General features: G+C 40.5%; 1 protein-coding gene across 1 annotated transcript; it reads right to left on the bottom strand.

Annotated features, from left to right (window-relative positions):
• Positions 1–32: 32 nt before the first annotated feature.
• On the bottom strand, positions 33–22,913 carry mapkapk5 (MAPK activated protein kinase 5). Its single transcript, XM_071894886.2, has 14 exons — positions 22,739–22,913; positions 20,475–20,548; positions 16,200–16,275; positions 13,919–14,016; positions 13,659–13,767; positions 13,130–13,219; positions 12,459–12,554; positions 12,185–12,265; positions 11,772–11,959; positions 10,936–11,056; positions 9,712–9,842; positions 9,132–9,247; positions 8,476–8,580; positions 33–4,415 (listed from the first exon to the last, which is right to left on the bottom strand). Exons 1-14 carry the CDS (start codon positions 22,772–22,774, stop codon positions 4,321–4,323), a joined length of 1,416 nt encoding a protein of 471 aa, XP_071750987.1. The 5' UTR covers positions 22,775–22,913; the 3' UTR covers positions 33–4,320.
• Between the last annotated feature and the right edge of the window lie 3,093 nt (positions 22,914–26,006).

Here is a 26,006-nt window from a genome sequence, read left to right as displayed (position 1 = left end):
AACAATAATTAACCTCAATTTTTCATGTTGAAAAGTCAAAGAATTCCTTTATTACAAAGTCAGCATGTTGATGACATTCCAAAGAAGGCAGAAAGGGCAAAAAGAGAAAGATACGTAGACAGAAATACAGCGAGTCTTTCATGACAGATTCAGGTACATGCTACATAATGCCAGACCAGAAAAAAACAACAAAGATTTGAACAGTGGAGAAAAGGCTCCATACTTTGAAATGGTTTCCTTTGCTAGACTTCTCTCTCTCACCAATCAACATAAACAGGGATGGTTACTTCAGGTGAAATCAGTCAAACATTTCCTTCTTCACATTTCCGTCCCTTGTTTGTTGCCAGGTCAAAAATAAGCATTTGTTGGAACTCCAAATGAAACCCACCTCTCCCTATTTTATTAGTGCAGATACAGTAGTGGGCTGAGATGCATCAGCGCCTGGTATTTATCGAAAGTCGGAGTGCTGACTATATACCACTTCTGCCCTTCGGACGATTATTAATAAGCTGGTATTAAAACAGGACATGGCCATTTAACCTCGATCAGCATCCTTATTGTGAGCGCTTTGATAAATCCAGAAATCTGGTCTCCTTCTACTCAGCAGATGGGAGCAAGGAAATGAGAAGAGGAAGCTAAACAGAGGATGCAGGGAAGGGAGGTAGCACTTTCAAAATCATCCGCCCCGTGGGATTTTATTAACACTGAACTGAGCGGACAGCAGCTAAATGGTATCCTTATAGCAAGAGCATACGGTTCCCTTGGGGTTTTCAATGGAGAGTGTTAATACCAAGATTGATATATATGCCTTGGATTTACAGTACATAATTGCTAATAAATACGCTGCCCTTCAAAAAATATTCCAACGCCCTCTTAGGTAGCTGAGGATATGAATTCAATGTTGTCTGTGGGCGGGGAAGGGGATAAAGGAAGCAGCTCTGATTCGTTGATAGGCCTCCAGAAATGGATAAGACAAATAAAATGTTTTCTTCAGCATACAGAACCATACACACTGATACCCATACATACATAAAGTGGCTACATATACTAACACACATCCATACAGGGCATGGTCAAAATAAAACAAACACCAGCATGAAGTTCCACTTCAGTGAGCGGTTCTGCCAGTTGTGTGCTAGTGTGCATTTCATGGCATGGGATCAATCGAATCATCAGCAACAGAGCAAATATTGATCACCAGGGATGGGACGATATATCAAAATTAAATATATCGCAATACAAAAATGTGACAATACGTATCATGGGGCAGAGAAATGAATCGCGATATTAGCTACATTTTATTCTGCTGTAGTAATCACAAATGAGACGGCTTGCCCATCACAATTTCACAAGCTCTCCATCCAAATTATATTAGTTGCACTACACTAACCCTGGAATGACATTTGTAAATTGTTGTTTACAGTCTAGCAAGCCAATGCCATCGCTAGAACGATTAATGACTCAGAAATAACATAATTCTGCTCAGTCATACTTTTATGACATCGTATCGTGGTTGTATTGAATCGTGAGGCCCATATCGCGTATCAAATCGTATCGTGAGATACGCATATCGTCCCATCCCTGATGCCCTTCATCCTGTAATTAATTTCTACTGATGGGAGCAGCAGAGGATGACGACACCCTCCATCAACAAGGCACATGTGGTCACCCAGTGGCTTCTTCAGCGTAACAAAGTCAGCCACGGACTAACGTCTTCTCAAAAACCTGCTGTGGTTCTAACTGAAGGTTTAAGGGAGATTCTGCAGCAGCGTCCGAGACACTGTGAATCATCGATCACTCAGAATCATGTTGGTATTGATTAGCATTGGCCTTGCCCTCTAAAAGCGGACCAAATTCACCAACACTGATGAAAACTTTAGTACTAGTATCTTTTGTTTTGTTTTTTTAACCATACCCTGAATAAATACAGACACACAAAGGAAGGCTTGCACTTTGTTCCTGATGTCAGTTAATTGGGGAGGAGGAGAAAAAAAAAAAAATCTCTTTACAGATATTGCACCAACCTTGACTAATTTCAATCATACTTTTTCATGAAGGTCAAAAAGCACACGGGTTAATGCATTAATCTCCACATGAAAAGATGTTTACAGAAATAAAAGTTTAAGGTTGTTTCTCCTCGTGTATAAAGCTAAGACTTCGTTAAAAGGGTAATTTCAGATAGGGGAATATTCAAAACAACCTTCTGAGAAGGATTCTTAAAATAAACATAAAATACATAAATAAGAAATAATCAAGTAGAGAACATGCCCCCTCTTGGCCATCTGAGCGTTCTCTGTACTATGGAGTCAACGTGGCCCCATTCAAACACCTGAATATTAATCCCTTCTTTCAACCCCTCTTTGAAGACATAATTAATCTGATATGACTAGAGCGCTAGAGCAAAACTGCAGTGGCCAGTTTGCTTTAGCTAATCAATGACATTATATTAGTTACTATTTTGAGGCTGAGAGAAGGGGAAGGAGCATTTCCTGATATTCAGGCCTTTCTTTGACTGGATCCATTGAAATGAAGCCGGGAGTGGAGCAGGGAAGGTCTATGTTAGACAATAATACTGACGCATAGATACATATCATCACACATGTACATGCATGCACTATGAACAATACATGTGAATAAATTATTGCACTATTGCACATTCGGTAGCACAGCAAGTTTTATGTTGCTGCAATTCCAGCAGACCTGATGTTAAATTACTATTGTTTATGGATTGTGTTACTTTTCCTAGGGTTGACTGATCTTTTCTGGCACAGGAGTCAGCTGAATTGCACCAAAAGTGCAAAGTGGGTAAAATGCTACAGTCTGGTATACTTTTGTACCCCGCTGATATCTGCTCAGCAAATTAATCAGGGTGACACAGTCATTTTGTGTGTCTCTTGGCTCATTAAAATATTGAAGTTGTCAAGAGAAGAATATTTGGCTATGATCAGTATTCAGCATGTCCGCCAACCTGCTTGTGTCCTACCATACGAGCAGACTGCCACCTAAAACAAACACAAAACTGATGTTGTGTACAGGAGGACCAATAACCTAAAGATCAGACGTGTCTGCTGTGAGTCGGGTACAAAAAGTGCACTTGACTTCTGATTTTCCTCCAGCTGAAAACCTCTCCGTCCTTCTGCGTTTTCATTTTGCGTGCCAGGCAAACAAAAGCAAGCACTCCAAGTAAATGAAAGGATTTCAATTAATAAGTGACCCAGGTCTGAATTCCAGCACATACTACAATATTACTTCAAAGCAGCAAACCCAGACGGCCACAACTGCAGCCACTTCACAGATCATCAACGCCTTAAATGAAGACTAAGTTAAGACCTTCCAGCATCACATCAGAAATGGGCAAAAATATATATGAAAACACTTTCAAATATTTGAAATAATTCACTTCATTTTACTTGCCAGACACTTGAACAACCTCATTGTAAGATAAGCCAAACGCTGCCATTTTTGATATAGACTAGAATATACAGGCCCCTTTAGGCATATGGGTAGAACTAAGAGTGTGAAAGATAAGCCTAAACAATACGGACATCTAAATGAGCCAGAAAGAAAAACTACCATAGTGTTTATGCTTATCTAGTCTTCTTAGATCTACTCCAGTGCCTTTTGTTACTGGACCAAAGAAAGGGGTTTGTGTCAAAAGGATGAACTTGGGGCTGCATTTGGATTGTCTTAACAAAATGCCACCTTTTTTTTTTTATAACTTTGCTTTGACCTCCATGAGACTGGATAGAAGTCAAGGGAAAGTTGCACAAAATAAGGATTCAGATAATTCAGACGCAGTCTGAGATTCAGAGTGTGTGTGGAAGAACAAAGTCACAATGTAGACATTTTCTCTCAACTTTAGAGCCCATTGCCAGGCTACAAGATAGGTATAAAATAATGGAATTCTTTGTTAAATAAATAGAATTCTTAGTATGGTTAAAAGAAAAAAAGAAAATAAGAATAAAATGAAATACGTGGGATAACACATGTGACATCTTGGACAAGCAGCTAGTAAAAATTCCCTCCCAGAAAATAATTTCTTTCTTTCAGTGATTTTTCGCCTCTTTTTTTCTTTTTTTTGCAAAAACGAAAATATAGTTTTTTTTCCATGATCTTTGCAATTGTTCATTAAAAAAAAATTATAGTACCAATGAGTCCTCTTTGAAATATATCTACAGCTGTACAATAGGTCTTGCAAGTGAATTCATGAAAAAAAAAAAAAAATTGCGCATCAATTTACATAAAAAAGCCTCTTTACAGATATCGGCTTAAAAAGGGTCATAATAAACAATATAAAAGGAGATAGAAAGACAGCGTTTGCTAATGAGATTCTTGGAGATTCGTCTTCTCTTCGATGGCCTGTTTCACGATCTCAGCCAACTTCAAACGGTCGACTTTGTCAGAAAAGGCTCTTCCTGAAACAAAAAAGAGGAAGAGAGTTTAAAAACTAGGTAAAAAACAACAACTGAATGAACAAGCAAACAATTCAACAATTCATCCCAATAATAGCCACCTGTCTTTTTCACTTGTTCCATTATCAATTAGTTTTTAAACATGGAGACTATTATATATATATATATATATATATATATATATATATATATATATATATATATATATACATAATATTCATTAATCAACACTGTTTCCTGTATATTTTTTTATGGGGGAAATTTTGGTTCCGAGATCCAGGTTCGCTCCTTGGCCCATTCCAGGATCACTTCCAGATTTGCTCTTGCTTGTTTATTTATTTCATGATATGGACAACTGTGCTGTAATATAATTGATATTTTTTGTGGCAGGCTGAGCAATAAGGTCAGATGATGTGCCGGGTAATTTTCAAGAGGAGCCATCACAGCTAAATGAATGTAAAGGAGACAGTGAATAATCGGTTATTTGGTATGGTAATTGCAGCTAGTGAAATCACTTGAGGTGAGATGAGTTTCTTCTTGTCCTCGTTTGTCCTTGTTTACATTTTAACTTCTAAGTGATTATTTCAGCTGTTGCCCAATATGTGGCAGACAATGTCATGTGTTACAGTTTTTTACGATTGCTAGCAACCTTTTATCAGTTCTGTAGTCACATTTCCATAACTCTTAACACAGTTAGCACAACATTGGTCTGTTGTGGGCCATACCATTAACACATTTCTTGTTCCTTTGACACAAAATGCATTCAGTGAACACATTTTAAAAACTCTTGAATTTCTTTTACACACAAGCTCAACCAAGACCAAAACTATGGATTTTTACTGCCAAATTTACAATTGCTTTCACACTGTATGTCAGAACAGATAACCTCATGTTCTAAACCTAACTTATAGGCTACAGTTGAAGTGAACAGCAGTTCACATTGTATATTGAAACACAAATATATGTCCTATATTTTTTTATTGCTATTACGTAAGAAACAGCTGATTGAAGTTATGCAAATAGACCAATCACAGCTGAACACTGCCAGGGGTGGATAAGGCACGCCAAAAGATACTTCCCATGGTGCATAGCCAGAGAAAATATAAGGAGTGATGTGGACGAGAACATGTGGCCAAATGCAGAAGACCGGGTAGATTAGAAAAGGACTGTGTATTTTTCTTTTTTTTTCTTCTGTGCCTTTCTCTTTTTGTATATTTTATTTTTACACAACTGTAACCAGCAGCTATATTGCAGATTTTTGTTGATCTCTTGCAGTAATTTCCTATTGCAAATACTGTAAAGGCTTTACTGCAGCAATTCTGTCACTTATTCCTTTTTCATATACTGTACATTCTATAAAGTAAAGCTGAGTCATTCACTTTTGATATAGAATGTTTGCAAAAAAGAAGATAAAAATGCGTACATTTACTACACTCAACAAAAGAAAAATGTAGAGTGACTTCAAAAGAAACTGCAGTGCGAAAAACAATTGACTATCAATATACTGTCTATTGTATAAGGGTAGAACTGACACATGTAAAGTGATGCATTGTCTGTAATATCATCTGCTGTTAGTATTTTGTATGTCATTGTGCTGTGATTGACTAAATGTTCCTGTTGGAAGAAAACATGTGCTAGAGTTTTGAAAGAATTATTTGATTTTGAGACATGTTTGCAGTGTTTTGGTAGAGTTAGTGTATTTTGACAAAGTATTCTTGCATTTTGAAAATTAGTGTTGGTGTTTAGTTTACAATATGTGATTTTGACCATAAAATTAACTGTTTTGCCAACTGTGTGTTGTAGGTGAGTTGGTGTGTGAAGAGTTTAGAAAAAGTATTATAAGTATTGAAAAACGCTTGCTAGCGATCGTAAAAAACTGTAATATGCAACAAATGTGCATGCCTCCCTTTGAGAAATGTAGCAAAAACTGCAGACGCCCATCACTGCTAGAGATATTCTCAAAGTTGTATCGTTAACTTTGTAACTGACATTTGTTAAAAAATAATCTGCTTTTTTTTTGTTTTGGAAAAAGCAACTGCCTCAACTGTATTCTGTGCTCATAATTTGAAGAAGCAGGTCATGCGGCACACTGTTTCCATAACAACCAGTTGCAGTAGCTGCCACTATCAGTAAACAGTACTCATGTCCAACTTTGTAACACGCACCAGAAACTACGACACAACCAACACACTCCATACTGACTCTTCATGATCAGATCAACAACTACTCCCAACTTTCCTACTGGTACTTTCTCCTTTTTCATTCTGGCTGTTGTAATCTGAAGGCTGCCAGTGTACCATGACGCACCACTTCTTTGTTGTGATTGGTCGGCTTTACAAAAAAAACGGTCCATGTGGTACATTCACCTTAAAAATCTAGTCGTTCTCGAATTTACGAAGTACACAAACATATTGCATTCATCTTGAAAATATATTTTGCCAGGTTCTCTCGTAATAATGAGATCTTTTCTTGTTATTATGTGATTACAAGGCTGAAACTGGGTTCTGATTTGCAGCCTCTTATTTGTGAATTAAAGGAAATTTTAAGGAGACATGTAAGTCTGTTTCTCACCCCCTAAAACATGTCAAAACACACATTTTCTACTATGCAGATTAACATATTTTAACCAATATCCAATTTTAACCAATATATCAATAACTTTGACATAGGTAGTCACCATAATCTTATCAATGTTTTCAGCCAAAAAATATATGGGTTAAATTATTTTGGAACAATTTTTTTGTAGCCTGGCCCAAAGGGAGTTTGACCTAGAAATATTGTTCCAATATGTGATAGATTTCCAATACTATCATTCTGAAGGCAGTATGTCATGCTGAAATAATATCAGACTGTTGTGCCCTTGGTTGCAAGTTTGTGGCATCATATGAAGGGCTAAATCCTTTTGGGCCAATATGACAGATGTCCTATAAAAGAGAGACTCAAGCACTGCTGGATGGCATTGGTTTTCCAGCCTGACCTGATTAAGTTTCCCCGTCTCAAATCTGATGCCAAAAATGGTGCTGTGAGCAAACTGACAGAGGCTTTTGAAGGGTTAAATGTTTTTGGGCCAGGCAAACCGCAGCTCTTTGAGGTCAAAAGGGATTCCTACACTCCAAGGGAACAGACTTCAGGCCAGTGCAGAGTTCATGCTGTTCTGGACAGCTGAAACATGGCTCCTCTGTTCATCAACACTTTGTCAAAGTTATGCCATATTGCTGTACTGTCAATTGCCAATTTGTATCATCATATCCAAGGTTAAAGCATTTTGGGCCACAAAAATTGACAGATGCCCTGTGTTAAAAATCAGTTGTTTTATAAGTGGATTCTAGACTGAAAACAATGATTATGGTGACTACCTATGTCATATTTATTGATACAAAACATAATTTAACTGAATGATGTTAAATGTTATATTATTCTACATAGCTGAAGTGAAAAATGTGTGTACTGACATGTTTTACAGCTATCTGAGGAACCAGAGTTAGGTTTCCCCTTAAATTTTTCCATAACCCATGAATAAGAAGCTGTGAATCAGAAACCAACTTCAGCCTTGTGATCCTTTTCTCATAATAATGACGAAACATCATAACGAGAAGAGATAGATCACATAATAGCGAGAAAAGATCTCAAGAGAAAGCCTGGTGAAATTTTTTTCAAGACAAATGCAATACACTTCCATTAGAAAGCACTCTGCTCTGCCTAAAAAGACATCAGGCATAGCGTCTTTCTAAAGAGGCTGCTTTCTGTGCGCCTTGCAGCCACTCTCCAATGTCCTTCATGTAAGAAAGGTGCTGGTATTTAAGGCAAAATAGCGTGACCATGCCCTTAGTTTACTCTCAAACGCGACCACAATAACAGAAATTATGTTTTCTCTGACTTTCACAAACAAAGAAACACAGGAAAATTGAAGAATTTGATAATTACCATCATTTACAACAAATGGCTCAATGTGTGACGCACATGGGTGACATAATGACTTTTGTGGCATGTTGCAATTAGACAGAAAAAATAGAGATATAAAGGCTTCTGGTAGGCATGGACAAGATGAAACACAGGTACTGACCGTCCCAGCTGAGCCCCTGCAGGCCGTCTCTCAGTAGTTTACAGTCCCGATTGAACCTCCAGGCTTCATGCATCACCTCGTTCAGCTTCTCATCCTCATTCTCTCCTGGACAAACAACAACATTACTTCAGAAGACATTTTCTCTCCAAGGCTATTTGACTCTTGTAGTTTGTCTTTTCATTTTTTACGTTTATATTACTTAACCTGTGTCAAAGAGTACAATTCTGGGATATATATTTGACACTCTGGCACACCATGGCAGTTTCATTATTGTGTTTTTGTTTTGGTCTCTGACATACAAAGCGCTTCTTTGTCCAGTGGAAATAATTGCCTACTGAAGACACATTCCACATTACTAGACAATGTGTTAAGCCAAAGTCACTTGAAGAGAACGGTAGTTACAGCTTCTATTATGCATTTTATTACAGCAAATCATACCAGTGTATTCTCATGTCAAAATATGCAAAAGGGTACACAGCGTGTGGATATGAGCAGTCTGTACATGAGCAGTCTGTTAGTGCTTGAGCAATCCTTTCTTCAGTGCTGGGTGCACATCTATTTTTAGTCTAGTCAGTTAAAATTTTATAAACATCAGTGATGGATTCAGTGTCAATTTCAGTGGGTCTGTATGCTTGCGTACACGTGTGTTTACTGACCAGCTTGTGGTAGTATACACTGTGCGATGACGTCTCGTAGTTTCTCCAGCGCTACGTTGGAGTCTTCCCCTCCGTTCTCCGGGTCATGGATGAAGAAACCATCACTGGGCTTGGGGCTGGAACACACAAACATGTTTTAAATCAAACTTTGATAATTTTTCAAAGACATGGACCACGGAAATACATAATGCCTAAGGCTACACAGGCTACACAGGGGGCAAGAGCCCTTTCTCAGAATAGCAACTGAAAAAAATGAGGTTTTAGATTAGATTTATCACTGACGGATACATTGCTAAGGGAGGGGAGATGGAAACATCAGACAAAACATTCTCACTGCACCCTCGTTGAGCTGCCTTGTCAGTGAAATTTAACTAGAACCATGGCTTCAAAGACTACAGCTGCAAATACACATACAAACTGCATTAAGGTTCTATCACTTTCTCATATAACAAGATGGGATAAACGAGCAGTGTCATTGAGCCAGATGGGCAGTTACCCAGTCACACTGACAAACTACAGACAAATTAAATAGTCCGTCCAACACTACGTCTTTATTTGGTTAGTCAATTAATTATCATACCCTAGTAGTTTCCGCTTCCTGAGGATTGGGTTGTTGACAGAGTTTAGAGGCTTCAGGCTGACGTTCAGATCCTGGATCCTCATGTTAGCCAGCTGCTCTGCATGGGCCTGCTGGATACCTGCTACTACCGCCTGGGAGGGAGGAGGGGGAGGATGGAGGAGGGAGAGAGATGGGGAGGGGGAGGATGGAGGAGGGAGAGAGACGGGGAGCAGGTGGGGGAGTGTAAAACAGGAAATGAGGAGGGAAAAGGCAGAATGAGAAGGAGGAAGGGGAACTAAACATGGGCTATAAGTGATAGTAACTTTCCTAACTAACTTTCCTTTCCAACAGCGGCCTCTGCTGGTCAGTTCATTCAGGAAAACCATCTATTCATGAATGGGGTCAGTAAAGAGCAGCTAACAGTGGTGAAAAGCAAAAAAGGTTGGAGAGATGTGGTTGATTGTTCATGTGCAAGAGAAGGAGAGAGATAGAGAATGAGACAGACAGAGTGAGAGAAAGAGACAGAGAGAGAGAGAGAGAGAGACAGAGAGAGAGAGAGAGAGAGAGAGAGAGAGAGAGAGAGAGAGAGAGAGAGAGAGAGAGACACAGAGAGAGATATCAAGCCAGTGAGATTAGAATGAGTGAGATGAGATTGAATCCTTACAACCAGTCAGGTGTGACACTCTCTTTTAATCCAAGGTTAAAAATAGGGACTTTTTCAGTCACTGGGACGTTCCCCGGACCATCTCAACTAATGAAGTCCCTAGTGACCGACGCGTCACTATCTTAAAAGGTGCTACATGTAGCGTCTTAAAATCAATAAATCATTACCAATTTAATTTTGATTCATTAGTGTAATTACCTTAAACAAACAAGACCATTACCGAGAAGACTGGCAGCCTCTACCAGCGGGTCAGATTTCTGCTGGATTACTTTACAGCAATAAGGAAGATTGCTTTCCAGCACAAAACAAGAAGAGGGACATTGTTCTTCTAGTGCAAACAGAGCAAGTGGCAACATCCTCTTTGTGTCAGGATGTAACAGGGTTTACGTGGGAATTGTGGTCTAAGTTTTGAGAAATACTAGCAATAATCTAACCATAACATTGGCGTGAAATGGAGGCTGCCAATCGAACCATGTTCTCATTCGTTGATGGTAATTATACCAAGATATAACAATTAATTTGACAATGATATATTGATGTTAAAAAAAAAATAGATGTAGCAGCTTTAACGTCACACCCACCTTGTCCATCATCATCTGAGCGGAGGGCAACACGTTATCCAGGGCCTCGGTGCAGTTGAGCCAAGGGTGAGCCAAGACTCCCTCAATAGTCAGCCTCTCCTCTGGCTTCACCTTCAGCAGCCTGGGGGGAGGGAGGGGAGGGAGGGGATGAATGAGCAAGTGTGACGGAGGGAGAGGATGAATGGGGGTATGGGAGGAAGAAATTGAGGAAGTAAGGGAGAATGAGTGGGCGGTATGAGGAGCGTGAGGAGAAAGAATGGATGGAGCGGAGGCAGGGAGGACAGCCGGGGACAATAAAGGACAGGAATAAAAGATTATAAGACCCGGGCATGATATTAAAAAAATGTGGATGTACATTTTGCTCAAGTCTGACTGCAAGTCAAAAAACAGGAGAGACAGCAGCGAATGGTGTAGGACAAGCACCGATTTTCACAAATATGTGATGTGTGTGTGTCTTAGTCCGTGACACCACAGAGAACCACAAACGACGACTACAATCAATCTTACAAGCCCGCTTCAACTAATGAATCCCACCCAGGTCTACTGGGGTGAAAGGGAGGAACCTATTTGCAAATGATGTCCTTGGCCGTCTCAGAGCTCCGGCTTTACATGTCTTCATTAATCTGACTGTTTAACAAGCGAGTTTACAGAGTATGCCATACTATGTGATTCAGAGTGGGAAAGAGGGACAGACATACTTGAGTTCAGTGTCCTTGGCCATCTCTGAGATCTGGCTTTACAGGTCTTCATCGATCTGACTGTTTAACAACTGAGTTTACGGAGTGTGACATACTATGTGATGCAGTTTCCAGAGAGGGAAAAAGGGAGAGACATACTTGCGTACAATGTCCTTGGCCATCTCAGAGATCTGGCTCCACTCGTCTTCGGGAAAGTCAAAGCTGCCTGTCATAATCTTCTTCCTCATGTCCTTGGGGATGGTGCGGCTGTGGTGCTTGGAATAGAATGGAGGATAGCCGCACAGCATTACATAGATGATCACACCAAGAGACCACAAGTCACAGCTCTGCAGGAGGAGAGGGAAGGGGGAAGGGAAGAGAGATTTAAAAAAATTAGGTTTTGTTTGCTTTACATACATATTCAGTGGTGATGATTGGAAGAAGCCTGACACAGACCTGAAAACAGCATCAGATCAAACAGAGACAATTAGAGAAACATCAGCGGTGTTGTACCTAGTGGAGAGAAGGTAACAAAAGGCCAGAATATTTGGTTCAATAGACATGAGTCTCACCTTGTTATAGGTATAGGGAGTGGGTGAGGTAGGTATGATTCCAGATTTTTCCTTCTGGTGTCTTCTTTGAGCCTCAAGTACCTGGAAATAAACAATGGGAAATAAACGGGATAAGAGCAGTGATTAATCAGAGCAATGGCTGCATCTACTGAAAAGTACGGCATCATGGCACGAACATTTGGGTTTTATTAGCGTAGCACATATCCCGTTCCTGATCTGTTAAGAAACGAGTGTGTGCACATTTACCCAAGTATGCTGTATGTTTGCTTTGTACCTGAGGTGCTACGTAGTAAGGAGTGAACTGAGGGGTCATCAAGTCTCCTTGGTCAATCTTGGCAAAGCCAAAGTCACACAACTTCACAGGAGCATCCTGTGGAAAAAAGAGACTCAAAGAGTGAGGACTGTGGAATTTGGCGCAAGCACAGAAACACATTATCAGTGACAATATCCTATAAAGCATCTCAACTTCCTTACATCTCACTGACTTTACTGAGCAGGAGCAAAAGAAAAAGGAGACCAGTTAGCAATGTGGCTCACAAGGGAGCCAAGAGCGTTTCTTGAGTTTCACTCAACAGTTTCTTGAAGAGCAGATGCTTAAATTACAGGGATATCATAGAAGGTGTTGCTGGAGCAAGGATGGATTTTGGGCAACAGGACAGCACTGGTAATTGGAAGACATTTCGACACCATCTCGGTCGAATTCTGACTATAGCCAGGATAACATTTAACTTAAAGTGTCTGAAAAGTAAAGTACTAGTAGCCACAACCTTGAGGGCCAGCAACGTTTCCATTCCATTGTAAGATTTATGTTGTGTGCTGAATAAACTAAAAGCAGTGGCATTAGTAGTGGTGTTAATAGTGTGGTGTGTATAGCATAGCAAAGCATAGCAGTATCAGATAGTGAATTTATGTGTATATTTATTCTCTGTACAACAAGCTGCTCACCAGAGAGTTATCCTTGAAGAGCAGGTTCTCTGGCTTCAGGTCTCGATGTGCAATATTCAGGGAGTGACAGTGTTCCAAGGCTTGACTGATCTACAGGGGAGAGACATCAGATTGAGACACTGCGCTGCGAGTGTGTGTAACCATCACACAGCTTATTCTGTTTAGCATCAGTTTGAGCTGCCGTGTGCTGCTTGTTTTGACTGCATGTCTCACTGCTCAACTGCTGCATAAGCTGCTTGATCCAAGCAGGAGGCTGATAATGACATGGAGAGGCTGCTAGAAATGCTGCTACCCACAGGAAGAGAAAGTTACAGTTACAGACACATGCGGACGGACGAAGCATGACAGACTTGACAAGGAAAGAAAAATATGGGTGGACAAAGACAGACAGACCAGAGTTATATATTTACAAACTTTAGTTTAGAAAACTCACAGAAAAACAGTCTGTGCTGACTCCTAGCATGTTAGTGTGTGTGTGTGTGTGTGTGTGTGTGTGTGTGTGTGTGTGTGTGTGTGTGTGTGTGTATACCTGCTTAGTGACCTGGCTGGCCATCTTTTCAGTAAAGTGTCTGTGCTGACTGATTCTGTGGAACAGCTCACCCCCCTCCATCATCTCCATGACGATCAGTAGCCTCGCTCTGGAAAGAAGGAAGGAAGGGTGGATGGATAGAGGAAACAGAAATTGAAAAGGGAATGATTGAAATACAGCAAAAGAAGGAAAGTATGGAATCTTGCACAAATGCGTACTCACACACACAGACACACACACAGACACAGAGAGCTCCTCACCTTGGGCTGGATTCATGGGGGAACTGGACACTGTTCGCATAAACTTCCAGGATTTGTACTATGTTTGGGTGGGTGGCACACATCATATGAAGACGGACCTGCATGGTAGAGAATAGAGAGTACTATATATATATATATATAATTCCCTGAAAACCAAAAAACATTATAGCAGCATTAGGCAAGATTTTTATGTAAAAATCAGCCTAAATCACAAAGTGGGGCTCCAAGACATTAGAGCGCCCCGCCCCTCCTAACTGAGACACCCTGGATTGGCCCTATTTGCCCAAATTAAATTCTGGTGTTGGGTATGAACACAACTCCACCATCAGGAGATGATCAATCAAATCAGTGCAAAATACAAACTGTCTCCTAAACAGCCGCGAGCGAGCCCTCCGTCCAGAGAAAGCTGGACTCACCAACCTCAGATCTTTTACCTCTCTCGGCCCTTTGCTATTCTTTGATCAGCGATCACAGACAGGCCGGGTTGGTAAACATGAGCATGCTGTGTGCAATTTATTGACTTCACGTCACATTTTGTTTCATTTAGTTTGTTTTGATTTCTGGGTTTCGAAGTTCAAACTGTTTTCAAACAGTTACCTCTAGCATGGTCAAATGCCGTCAACGTGCAAAGTTGCCTAGTGAAGCTTTAACGCTACATATCCCTCTCAAGGTAACCACAGCCTACTCAGTGCCAAGAGTATAATACAACAGGTGAACCAGTGCCGTTATTCACTGACAAAAAAATACAATTAGGCATCCTTAACTTCAAGTAAAATGAATACTAACATCAGCATCAAAATGAGTACTTTTCTTGAAATTGAAGATTTGGGCCACTCTACTGAAAACTGTGGGGAAAATATTTTTTTGTGTGTTAAGTGTTAATCTAATCAAATGGCACTCTCCCATATCATCTTGTAATGTATTGAATAAATGAAGTGTATTACTGTATCACCAAATAGCATTGTGCTAGATTTCTGATGCATCTGTGGCTTAAGAGAGTCTATTTCCTCACTTCTGAGATGGTGCTAACTTGTTTCAGAGGACAAGCAGTGTGATAAAGAGCTAACGTCTACACCACACCAAACCTTTTACTGGAGACACAGGGGTGAAAATGGCACTGATCTTCATGGGAAAAATGTTACTCTGATCAAGGAGCTTGCTTACCAAAATGTGGTGTATTTCTTTAAAGGTGCTGACATTATCCATTTTTTCAACCAGGCAAGACTGACGGAGAACACATTTTTATTTACAGGAATGAATTCAGTTCTTTGGCACTGCATGTGGAAAACAGATCTGGTTGAAATGCCTGGCATACTTTAGACTACCCGAGCCAGGTGTGTGTGATTTATTTGGGGTGTTTTTTTTAAAGATGTGCTACATTTTATTGATTCCTGTAGAGGTGAAGGTCTTGCTTACTACTCTTTTCCCTTCATCATATTTACAGAAACCTTGTCTGTAAAGGGAAATAGTTTCTGTGGGCGTGTGAGCAACTCTCTTGCTGGAAACTGGGAGTTAAGTGCATTATTGAGGAAGCGAACTATGACACAATTACTGCTGCTGTTACCACTAGTGCCAAATACAACGACTGACAATAAAGAGGGCTCTTAACAATTATCTATCTTTCTCTGTCTTCACTTTGATGCAATGACAAACCAAACAGAAATGAACTTACAAGACAGGCCAAGACAGTGATACTCAGTGCCTGGAGGCTGACTAAACCTTTGTAAGCCAAACATGTAAACAGAACATCATTATTGCAGCAAACTGTTGACTTTGAATGGAGCACGTATCTGAACCACACCGGGGTTCAAAGAGATGACAAAAACAGCTCAAGGATATTGTTTGGTGATAGTAATCTGAGTGCGTTTGCCTTTCAGCAACAGCTTTCTCAGTTAAGTATCAAGTGCTTGGGTGAAGCAGGTCTGTGTTGCTTGTTTTGATTGCATGTCACACTGCTTAACTGCTGTATAAGCTGCTTGATCAAAACAAGGGGCTGCTAATGACATGGAGAGGCTGGTAGACACACTGTGACCTGCAGGAAGACAATGTTACATACAAAACACTTCATACACACAGACAGACAGACGAAGCACAAACAGACTGAGAAGGAAAGAAAAACAGGAATTGATAAAGACTGATAGACTTGAGAAACATTAACAAAAATAAGTAACAGGCAGACAGAGAGAAGTACATAGATATGGCTTTGATGGAGACGGAGCCAAAGACAACAAACAGCCAATACCACAGGCATTAATCACAACCACAACAGTGCTTCTCTAACCTCGTTTCTGGCCTTGGGCCGATCAATGAGGATCTTCAGGGCCAGGCGTTCCTGAGACGACTTCTTCACACATACTCTGTGGAGAAGAAGAAAACAAGGCTCAGCAAACAACATGGCAACGTTTTCAGTGTCACAGATGAGACTGTATACAGAGAATTAAATGGAGAATTTCTGTTGTCAGGCAGGGTTTTTCGTATTCTCATGGATTTCTGCTACCAGTAATTGCCCTATCTTTCGTCCATTAGCCTTAACCCAGTAGTATGTTATACATCCATTTCTGTTCAGGTAAGCATTGTGTTTGTATAAGACATAGGGCTGTCTTTCATTAAATTAATATGAATTTTACAGATAAGAGCATGAGGTTGATACCAGAGAAAAGACAAATTCTGTAACTCCTCTGCCCTCCTTATTAAAACTACTTTGGATACGCGCAGTCAGAGTCCCAGTGATTTTGTCTGCATGATAACATTGACATGACATGTTTAAAAAATGCCAGAAAGTCTCAACAAATACGAAACATGGCCGGTACCCATGTGTGACCACTCCAGCTGTGCATAAGAGTGCACTGTTCAAGGGATCCGTTATTATGGTTTTATGATTTTACTCTTTGTTTGCTTTATGCATCATTCTCAAAGTCTGTGCAATATGTGTTGTGAGACTTCTTTGTAAAATACACTTCTACAATGTTTGAGTTGATTTGAACATCGCAACAAGAAATCGGCTTACTTCCTGCTGTTCGGCAGCATATTTTGTCAACATTACAGTTTGTTGTGGAAAATGCTTTGTAAGGCAGCACACACTGTGAATCCTCCCAACAAGACTGATACCAGACAATGACATCCGAGTGTATAATGTCATGAGTTTGAATAAATTTGAATGAGTTTCTCACGGTAATGGTTTTGTTCAAACTAAATTTTAGAGCAGGTAACAGCGCTCAGAAGAAATATAGGCCAAGCATATAATTTCACTGTCTGACAAGTCCATTAAGTCCGTTCCCCCTCCTCTAAGTGGGAGCCCAAACATTCACTTTAGACGGCAACCTCTGGCCCTTAAACTCAGATTACACTATTAAAGCATTACCACAAGGAACATTCTGCTTCGACCAAAGTTCACTTACTGGAGAGCAATACTTACCTAATGAATCACAGAGAGGGGGGTGGTTGAGTAAAGGACATAAATGTGTTATGACTCAGAAAGAGGTGAACAAGGGTAAATAAGAGTATCAGAAAGAATCCCATTAGGCAAAAGACTCCATGAATCAGAGCGCAATGAAGAAGAGACAGAGAGAGAGAGAGAGAGAGAGAGGGGGGGGGGGGTGAGTAAGAGGTTTCCAAAAGGAGTATAGCATGAATCACACAGATTATGAGTGCATCTAAATTGAGTTGATTTCCAAGTCTTCCTGTTTCTTGAGGACTAGCCTAAACACAGTGGGAAATCACAGGTTGCTCTCCACTGACTAGACCCACAGTGGGTTTCAAAGAGGTGAGAAGCAATCAATGACAGACTTTGATGTATCACAGCCTCTATCCGGTCAGAATCAGCAGGGTGTTCACACATGCACACAGAGGAACGTACACACAAGCACATAAGGACTTTGAAGGCTGTTTGAGCGGCCACTGTCTCTCTCTAATATTTTGCCGCAACTAAAATAATCTGAAGACAAACAACAGGATTCATTCCCATCAGGAGACAATAAGCGGATACATTATTGACAGTCATTGATGACACCAAGGAAGCGTCTGAATATGACAGACACACTGCAAGTGAGCGACATTAACTTATTTACTTTAACTGACATTTAAGCCAATGCAGACTGACGCCGTCTCTCGGGTGACTTTTGCGTTTTCCTTCACTAAAAACAAAAGGTTGGAATTTTTGAGAGCTACAAGCCGATCCTGGATTCACAGCCGGATGACAGCAGCTTCGGTCCTTCCTGGAGATTTACCAGACGACTTAATGTAGTTTCACGATAGGCTAAATGTGGAAAAGAATCAAAAGCCATTGCTGCTTAGAGTCAGTGTTTCAGAAATGCGTGTGATATATTACTCCCCAAGTGTTAGAGTGGGGAAGTGTAGAGAGAAGAATGCAGAAAGGAAATGCAGAGATAATGATATTGCTGAGATTAGGTTTTATCATTGATCCCTGTTGCTTCCACCAGCATGCACTATTCCATCTCAGCGCATCTTCTCAAGAGACGGTTGATTACTGTGCACACTTTATGTTTAATCTATAATTATGTAAATCATGACAAAGAAATGGTATTTGCTATATGACCATTTATTTTCTCAAGATTTCAGCATGTATTCATTTGCAAAAGGAGACTATTAAAAACACAAGCAGGCTAAAATGCTTTCACTGAACAGAAAGAATCAAAAAAGTAATGTTCTTTTAAGATTATATTTTTACTTTAACAGTCGAGAGTGAAGAGCAACAGAAAGATGGGAGAGAGAGAGAGGGATGACGCGCGGAAAAGGTCTTGGGTTGGATTTGAGCCTATGACGTCGCAGTTACATGGCCACCCATCTTCAAAAATAAATAAATAAAAATCAAGGGGAAAAAAACATGAAAACACATTCCTGTCCAAAGTGGTGAATGGAAAATGAACACATTGTTTGGTCCAGTATGTTAAGACCCGGTCCAGTGACAAGCATCTCGTCCCTTCATATTCTCAGTGTGTGTTAATGTGTCAAGGATCAAGTGAGCCGGTGATGGTGAACTGGTGCCACAGTAAACACAACACACACTGAAACCATGGGGGAAGTAAAAAAGCAGCAACCACCAGGCACATGCTGGTCAATGTTGCCAGCGGCTATTAGGTTTGTCCATTCACCAGCCACTTTAGCAAATGAACCACCACTGATCTGAAGTTACATTTAACTCCAACAGTTATTGTCACGTACTGTGGTCAAAAGTGTATTTGCCACCATCTATCTTATAAACTCTGCAGCCACCACGAAGCAAAGGTGCAGGCATGCACTGCATCTTCTGTGTCACAGGTATGCAAGCAGATATTGTCAGACGCATTTAGATTTTTCACATCTAGATTCCTTTAAACACGATCTAGTGGCTCCTCAATCTCACTGAGTGTTAATGCGTGAAGGAGGAGAAGAGAAAATGAAGCTGAGGTGAGAGGGTGACATATAGACGAGCCATCTATCTTTCTTACTCTAGGGCCAGCCAGCAGCAGGAGGGGCCAACTAAGTACAACTCCTTGAGGTCTGTCTATCCAATGCTGTCCAGGCAACAAGAGGCTACATCCATCTGACGCAGCACAAATAAATTAGATCATGCTGCAGTGACCTATGATGAAGATAATCAGTGCTTGCAAGTCTGCAAGCCATCAAGGAGGAATGCAAGTGAAATTTTAGGTAGAGTTGCATCAGTGGAACAGATATTGGAAGAAATATTGGGATTAGAATAAAGCCTTGGACAAACGACAAGCCTGTTCCAATGTTCAGACTAAAAGCTTTCTGTCTGGTCGGGAAGCTGTTCAGACGGGACAAAGATGGGCGTCGCACATGAAGACGAGGGAACACACACTTCCCAATTCTGTCAGTGAAAAACATTTACCCATTCATCCAGAACAGTTCACTGCAAATACAATTACAAAATAGTGGTTCTATCGTTCCTTGCTCAATGGTACAGGAGCTGCAGTTTACATTAACATTACAAATGTATTTTGAAGTGACACCATTACAAGAATAATGTTGCTAAAGGAGTTTTGTATGAAACCTCTTTCATTTAATTTGTAATTGTATACCTATTTGGGCTGATCCAGGCACAATGCCATTTTATACTATTTTATATGAGTTATTTGTTCCAAAGAAATTTTATATCAATTTATCAAGCGTGGAGCAACTGTGAGAGCGAGTTGGGAATCTTGCTGATATAAATCATCTATGTGAGTGGGCATTGTTGTTGTTGTTGTGACTTCTCTTCCAGTTCATTTTCTTTTTCTTCCCCCTAAATTACCACTGGCTGTTGCCAGTTGTTCAGTTTTGGAGAGTCTTGTAACGCTTCACTCTAGAGGATCCCGTCTTCAGCCCGTTCACAATACAGGATAATCTGTGCCGTCCATAGAGCCGAGTGCCCCCCCCCAAACCCAGACTAACCCAGATTTAAATTGGGTTTAGAATCGCCGTTAGAAATCACCTAGTCTGACCTGAGCTCAAGATGAGGGGAAAGGCTCTTCTGATCTCTCTCTCTCTCTCTCTCTTTCACACACACACACACACACACACACACACACACACACACACACTCTGTCAGGCTCACCTAACAGGTCCACTGATGCCGGCTCCCAGCTTCTGGGTCCAGTTGATGTTGTACTCCTCTAGAATGGATGTCTCCTGTAGGGGAGGGAGACCAAACCAGACAAAATACACAGGATATATCAGACGTTTGATGAAAAAGATACAATGTTGCTGCTGTGCAGGCCTAGACTATTTCACAAACCTGGAAGATACTTAAGATTCGAAATGGATTCAATCAGCCTTGTCCTACTTATCTGAGAATGACTGATCCTGGCCAGCACAAACGCATCTACTGGTGTGCCAACACAGGTGTCAGGTGTCAGCCCTAAAATGTGTGTTAAAGTGTTCCTTCTTGGTCGGAAAAACATGGTATAGGCCTAGGTGCACCTCTAAAAGGACACCAATTAGACTGCTCCTAAAGGTGGAGGTCCTGCTCATCTCAAAAATAACAACTGTAAAAATTTGAATATCTAATAAAAACATCCCATAGTGTATAACTTTTAAAGTAAACAACAGGCCTATGACATTTCCCATGGCACTGTACTCCAAGCTAAAGCATTCCCAGAATCTACTCTCCACCTAACCTAATGTGTCCTCCCTGCCACTGCCCCAGCCAGTCTAATCTGCTCTGTATAAAGACACAGAGGCTGGTGATAATCGCAATGCATGCTGATTACTCAACATGGGGCGAGGGTGGTATTTACGGCACAACTAACCAGTGGACACCAAGTGTGTGTGTTCCAATTCTCACTCCCCCCTCCCGCCACAATCCACCCAGCCTTTAGCACATTCTGACCCAGCCGTGAGAGCAGAGCCGGAGCCACTTGGGATCACATTTTACTGCTGACATGAATGCCCAGGCAGTGACACACTGAGGGGGAGCAGGCCAGGGACAAACCCCGTGCCAGGGTGTAGGGAAAGGTTGCCAGTTAATGACTGTGGAACCCCCGACTTTAGAGAAGAGCTGACTTAGGACCCGCGACCAAGTGAGCTGGAGCCTCTCTGAGATCTAAGGCACAAAGGTCTGAATGTCAAACTTATTCTCGATCGTCCTCCCAACTCTCAGAAGCGTGACAGACGCAAGCCCCAAGCTGGTGTTTATTAAAAAGGGAAAACTTTCCATGACACAGAATGCACATATTATTCCTATATATATATATATAGTTAACAATATTTGTAAACATGAACACCTTTCTCCCAAAGCTAGAATCTATAGAATTTCTAATCTGGAGCTGCTCTATTGACAGTGTATCATATATAGGGCTGAATTAACGCACTCAAGAAATGTGTGAACTTTTACATCCAAATGAGCTTCATTTTGTACTTATGCTCAGCTATGAAATGGGAAATGTACCCATAGTCCCTGCAAAATTACCCTGAGAATTTATGATCGTCAACAAAGCAGCTTTAGAAAGTGTTGCTCGATAACATCACAGATTACACTTTTAATTCTCTTTTGTCTGGGAGAAACTTGTTCATGTGCACAAATGTTGATTAAACAGTCTGGAATTAATATATGTAAATTCTGATTTAGTGGATTTTCCCCTCAAGTATGAGTTCAAGATATCTTATTGATCCTATAAACTCCCATCCCCAATATTCGTAAGCTAAAAAAACAAAACTGGTTCAAACTTCTGACAGGAGAAATATCACACCTACAACTGGGCTGTCAAGGGATGTGATACTAAAAAAAAAAACACACACACAAAGCCACAGGTGCTATTAAGATATGGCACACGCTGTGGTGAATATAGGCAATGTCCCAATCAGTAACAGTCTAATAGCAGGTCAGAAAAAGTATCATCATGGAATAGGCAGTGGGTAGACAAGACTCTGAATGCCTGAGAAAGTTGCAGATTAGACATTGTAACACTGATAACAATACTTCATGAAATGAAACCACAAGCTATAAGTCTCATTAAGCCACTACTTCATTAGAATCATATTCAGTGCATGAATTCAAAGCATGTTAAAAATGAATAATCCTATAGGACTAAAAGCACACACACAGAAAAAGTATTTTATGGACACCAAGCCAGGTAATAGTACCTGAAAATATGAAACAAACACAACACAAGCAAAATAAACCTCCAGCTGGCAGTCAATCAGCTGCAATAATCCTAATTCCCAACGATGAAGACATGATTTCTACAATGGCATGCAAACTATTGCAGCTACACTCGTTTTAAAGCCCATTAAAAGCAAGACCAAAAGTGGTCATGGTTCATGCAAACTATTGAAGGATCTACTTGCATAGAGATTCACATTTCTTTTCATTAAAGTTACCTTGATGAATTTGTCTGCGTTGTTATCCTCCGACATGGTGGTGTTCCTCTCTTGACAGATGAGCCTGTCTCCCCGATCTCAGACGGTTGACAATGAAAACAATGCGCTTTCTCTTGACCTTTCAAAGTTTCTGTCTTGTGACGTTGGATTGGAGCTAACTGAAGTTCCCCCAAGGCTTATGCTACTGATGGCAGGACAAGGCCATGAGCGCAAACTGATATTCGGCCACCAAGCAGCCACAGTCGAATGTGTTCACTTGGGGAAGCCGACTTGAAGCCACCCAGCCGGTACGATATATATCAGTCCAGCTCGGCTCACAGCCTCGGGTTCCGACTCGCTCTTCCAGTCGTCTTGAATTCACCGTAGTGACCATGTAGAGTGCCAAACTCCAAGCAAGGTGATCAGAAAAGCCGTAGAGACGAAATCCAATGTGGACTAGCCCACCACTTTTGGTGGGGCACCGAGTATGGGACAAGAATAGTATATTTTTAGCCAGCGCAATGAGTGCAGTGGTCTGCTAACGTTACGTTAGTTGATAGCAAGATACCGGGCTAACTTGCTATTAGCTCGCTTGCTGGCAAATAAACTATTGCCACTCTGTCCCACGGCCAGAGTAGATGATTGTGTAAAAAGGCCAATTGTGAAAGATAAGGTAGACCAAAGATACCGTGTGAAATGCGGCGTCAGTGATAGCTAAGTTGATTTAAAAAATCGGCACACCGTGTTCCCAAGAGTTGAGACGTATTCTGTCGTCGAGCAGAGGTTTGCTAATGTGCTAGCTAGCTCAGATGGCAAGTTAGTTAGCTAGCAGCACGCAAAGCCACAGACAATAACATTCTTTCGCAAGACAATATAATAATCATTAGTGCTCCTAATGAATAACAACGGTGTATCTCAATAATGGAAAGAGTTGATGAAGAATGTTATGGGAGGTGACCAAAGAGAGACTTCTATCTCTTAGCTACCTTGCTAATTCCATGGCTCCTTCTTGTCAAAGAATACACAAACCGACTCAGTACCTACGCAAGAGTAGTCTGTAGAGAACGCCTGATGGAAATCATTGACACGTTTTGTAAATCCTGACATTTTCGCGCATGTACACACTTCTTCCTAGTGTAAAAAGAGATTCTTGAAGCGATATTAAGCATCTCTTGCCCACTGCAAATTTCACGGCACTATCATTCATTTTCTATAAAAGCAGTCCGAAAGAGCCAGACTCTGATGGGGCCTTCTAAGGTCCTACTTTTCAATGCGGATTGTCACAATCTCAATTCATTAACTTCCATGAAGATAACTCAAATCGCAAAGATAATACAAGAGTAGCCTTCGGACTGGACGTAGGAAGTGGATGTAGGTGTGTGTTGTGATTACAACACATTAATGGACTACAAAGATGAAACGTTCACTCAAAACAGCTAACATAGAACTAGTCATATTGTATTTGAAGAATTCAGCAACGATTGCCCTCTAAGAATTTGGTGAATGAACATAAATTCACACTGTGATATAATTCCCAATGCCTCCTTTATTTTACATCTCGTAGCCAATAACGGTGTACTGTTTTACAAAGAAATAAGAGTACAATTGGTTCCTAGGGCATTTAGGCCCAGTTTCACTTTAGTAGATCCGCATTTTCCTCAATGTTCCTATAAGGTTGTAGGCTACTCTCACATACACATAACCCCCAATTTGTGTGTGTACGTGCGTACGTGTCCAGCTATCATATGTGCATGCTTGAAAAATACAAACTACACAGTGTGTTAACCAACAAAATTAACTTTCGAGTTAACAGAGTCGCGGGAAAAATGTCATAAAGCACCATAGTTCACGATACATGTTCTTGTTGAAGGAGTGTGATACAATAGATTGCGTCGAATTACAACATGGCTGTATTTGATAACGAAATCTGACCCATGGATTGAGTATACTGTATAGCCTACACTGTGCTGTCTGTACCACCTCTCCAAGGCACACATGTCTGTAGTATAGTAAGGCTCCTATGGCTGAATGAAACATCATCACCAACATCACACAATTTCTGAAAGCAGTCCTCTTTTCGTGGTTTTTATTATGTATGGACTACTAAAGGATAACTGTCTTTACCAAAGCTTTTTCATAATCACATCACCTTAAATAAACAGAGCCTTGGTCAGGATCAAAGAGTTGGGAGAATCCAGTCTATAGGCCTATAGGCTGTTTACACTGAGGGATCAGGAGGAGGGACCGGAGAGGCGATTCCACTATAGTGGGACTTTTCTGAACATGTAGTTTATATATTTAAAAATGATGATGCAATTTAGAGGAGTCATTTATTGGAAAGGGTGAAATCAGCGTGAATCATTTTTCTCTTGGATTTTTTTAATTTTTTTTATTTGGACTGCTCCTTTTGTTATTTTTGAGATTAAATCGCAATAAACGAGTAAATAATGCTGTGAAATAATTCAGTCATGCCATTCGCTCCAGCCGTCAGTGCAATCCACAGGTTGTTTTATCAGCACCTTGGATAGCACCCAAGTTTCCTTTGCGGAGAAACATGAAACCTACTTTCAAGACACTCTCATTTCCCCTTGAATGCAGTTCTTCACAGCAGCAGAATTTACTTGGGACTAAACTGGCCTTGGCGGATGTTGGGCAACATAATAGGCAATTATTCACTTTTTTCACTGTTGCATAAAATTTCTTGTCTCCCACTTGTGTGTTGTATAGACATTATCACCAGGATTTGGCTTTTCTTTTTCAAAATTAAGACCTGGAAATAAGTATTTTTGTTGAATTCATAATGAAATGTTTAATTAAGGTGTGAATAATTCACTGCAGCCAGGCAAGGAGAAGGAGAGAAAGATACTAGGTCAAGGACAGGTGAAGAAGCAGTGAGTGGAGTGATGCATCAGGCTGTTCAAATTGAATCTAGTCCAACGCCTTCAGTGCAAAGCCCAAATGCCAGTGAGGCAGATTCACTTGCTCAAAAAATATTCAGACAAATAGTGAATTTTCAGAAACAGGTCAATAGGGTGATCTTAATCCTATCTTTCTACTTGTAAAATTCACAGTGTTGTGGCATAAAATGTAAAAAAAAAAAGAAAAAAAAAAGGAAAAAAAAAAGAAAAATATTTATTAATGAAGTAGGGAAGGTCTGTGAACCGTGTTCTTTTTGATACAAAATAAGGAAGATCACCATGGAGTGGATATAAGAATAGATCAGATATCTTACTTTGAGATTCTCTGTGAAAACAGGCCCAGTGTTTAAACATAATATTCTACAAGCAGA

The sequence above is a fragment of the Centroberyx gerrardi genome, chromosome 8 (assembly GCF_048128805.1).
Source record: "Centroberyx gerrardi isolate f3 chromosome 8, fCenGer3.hap1.cur.20231027, whole genome shotgun sequence".
NCBI lineage: Eukaryota > Metazoa > Chordata > Actinopteri > Beryciformes > Berycidae > Centroberyx > Centroberyx gerrardi.
The sequence above is the reverse complement of the archived record's forward strand: the minus strand, read 5'-3'. Positions and strand labels throughout refer to the sequence as shown.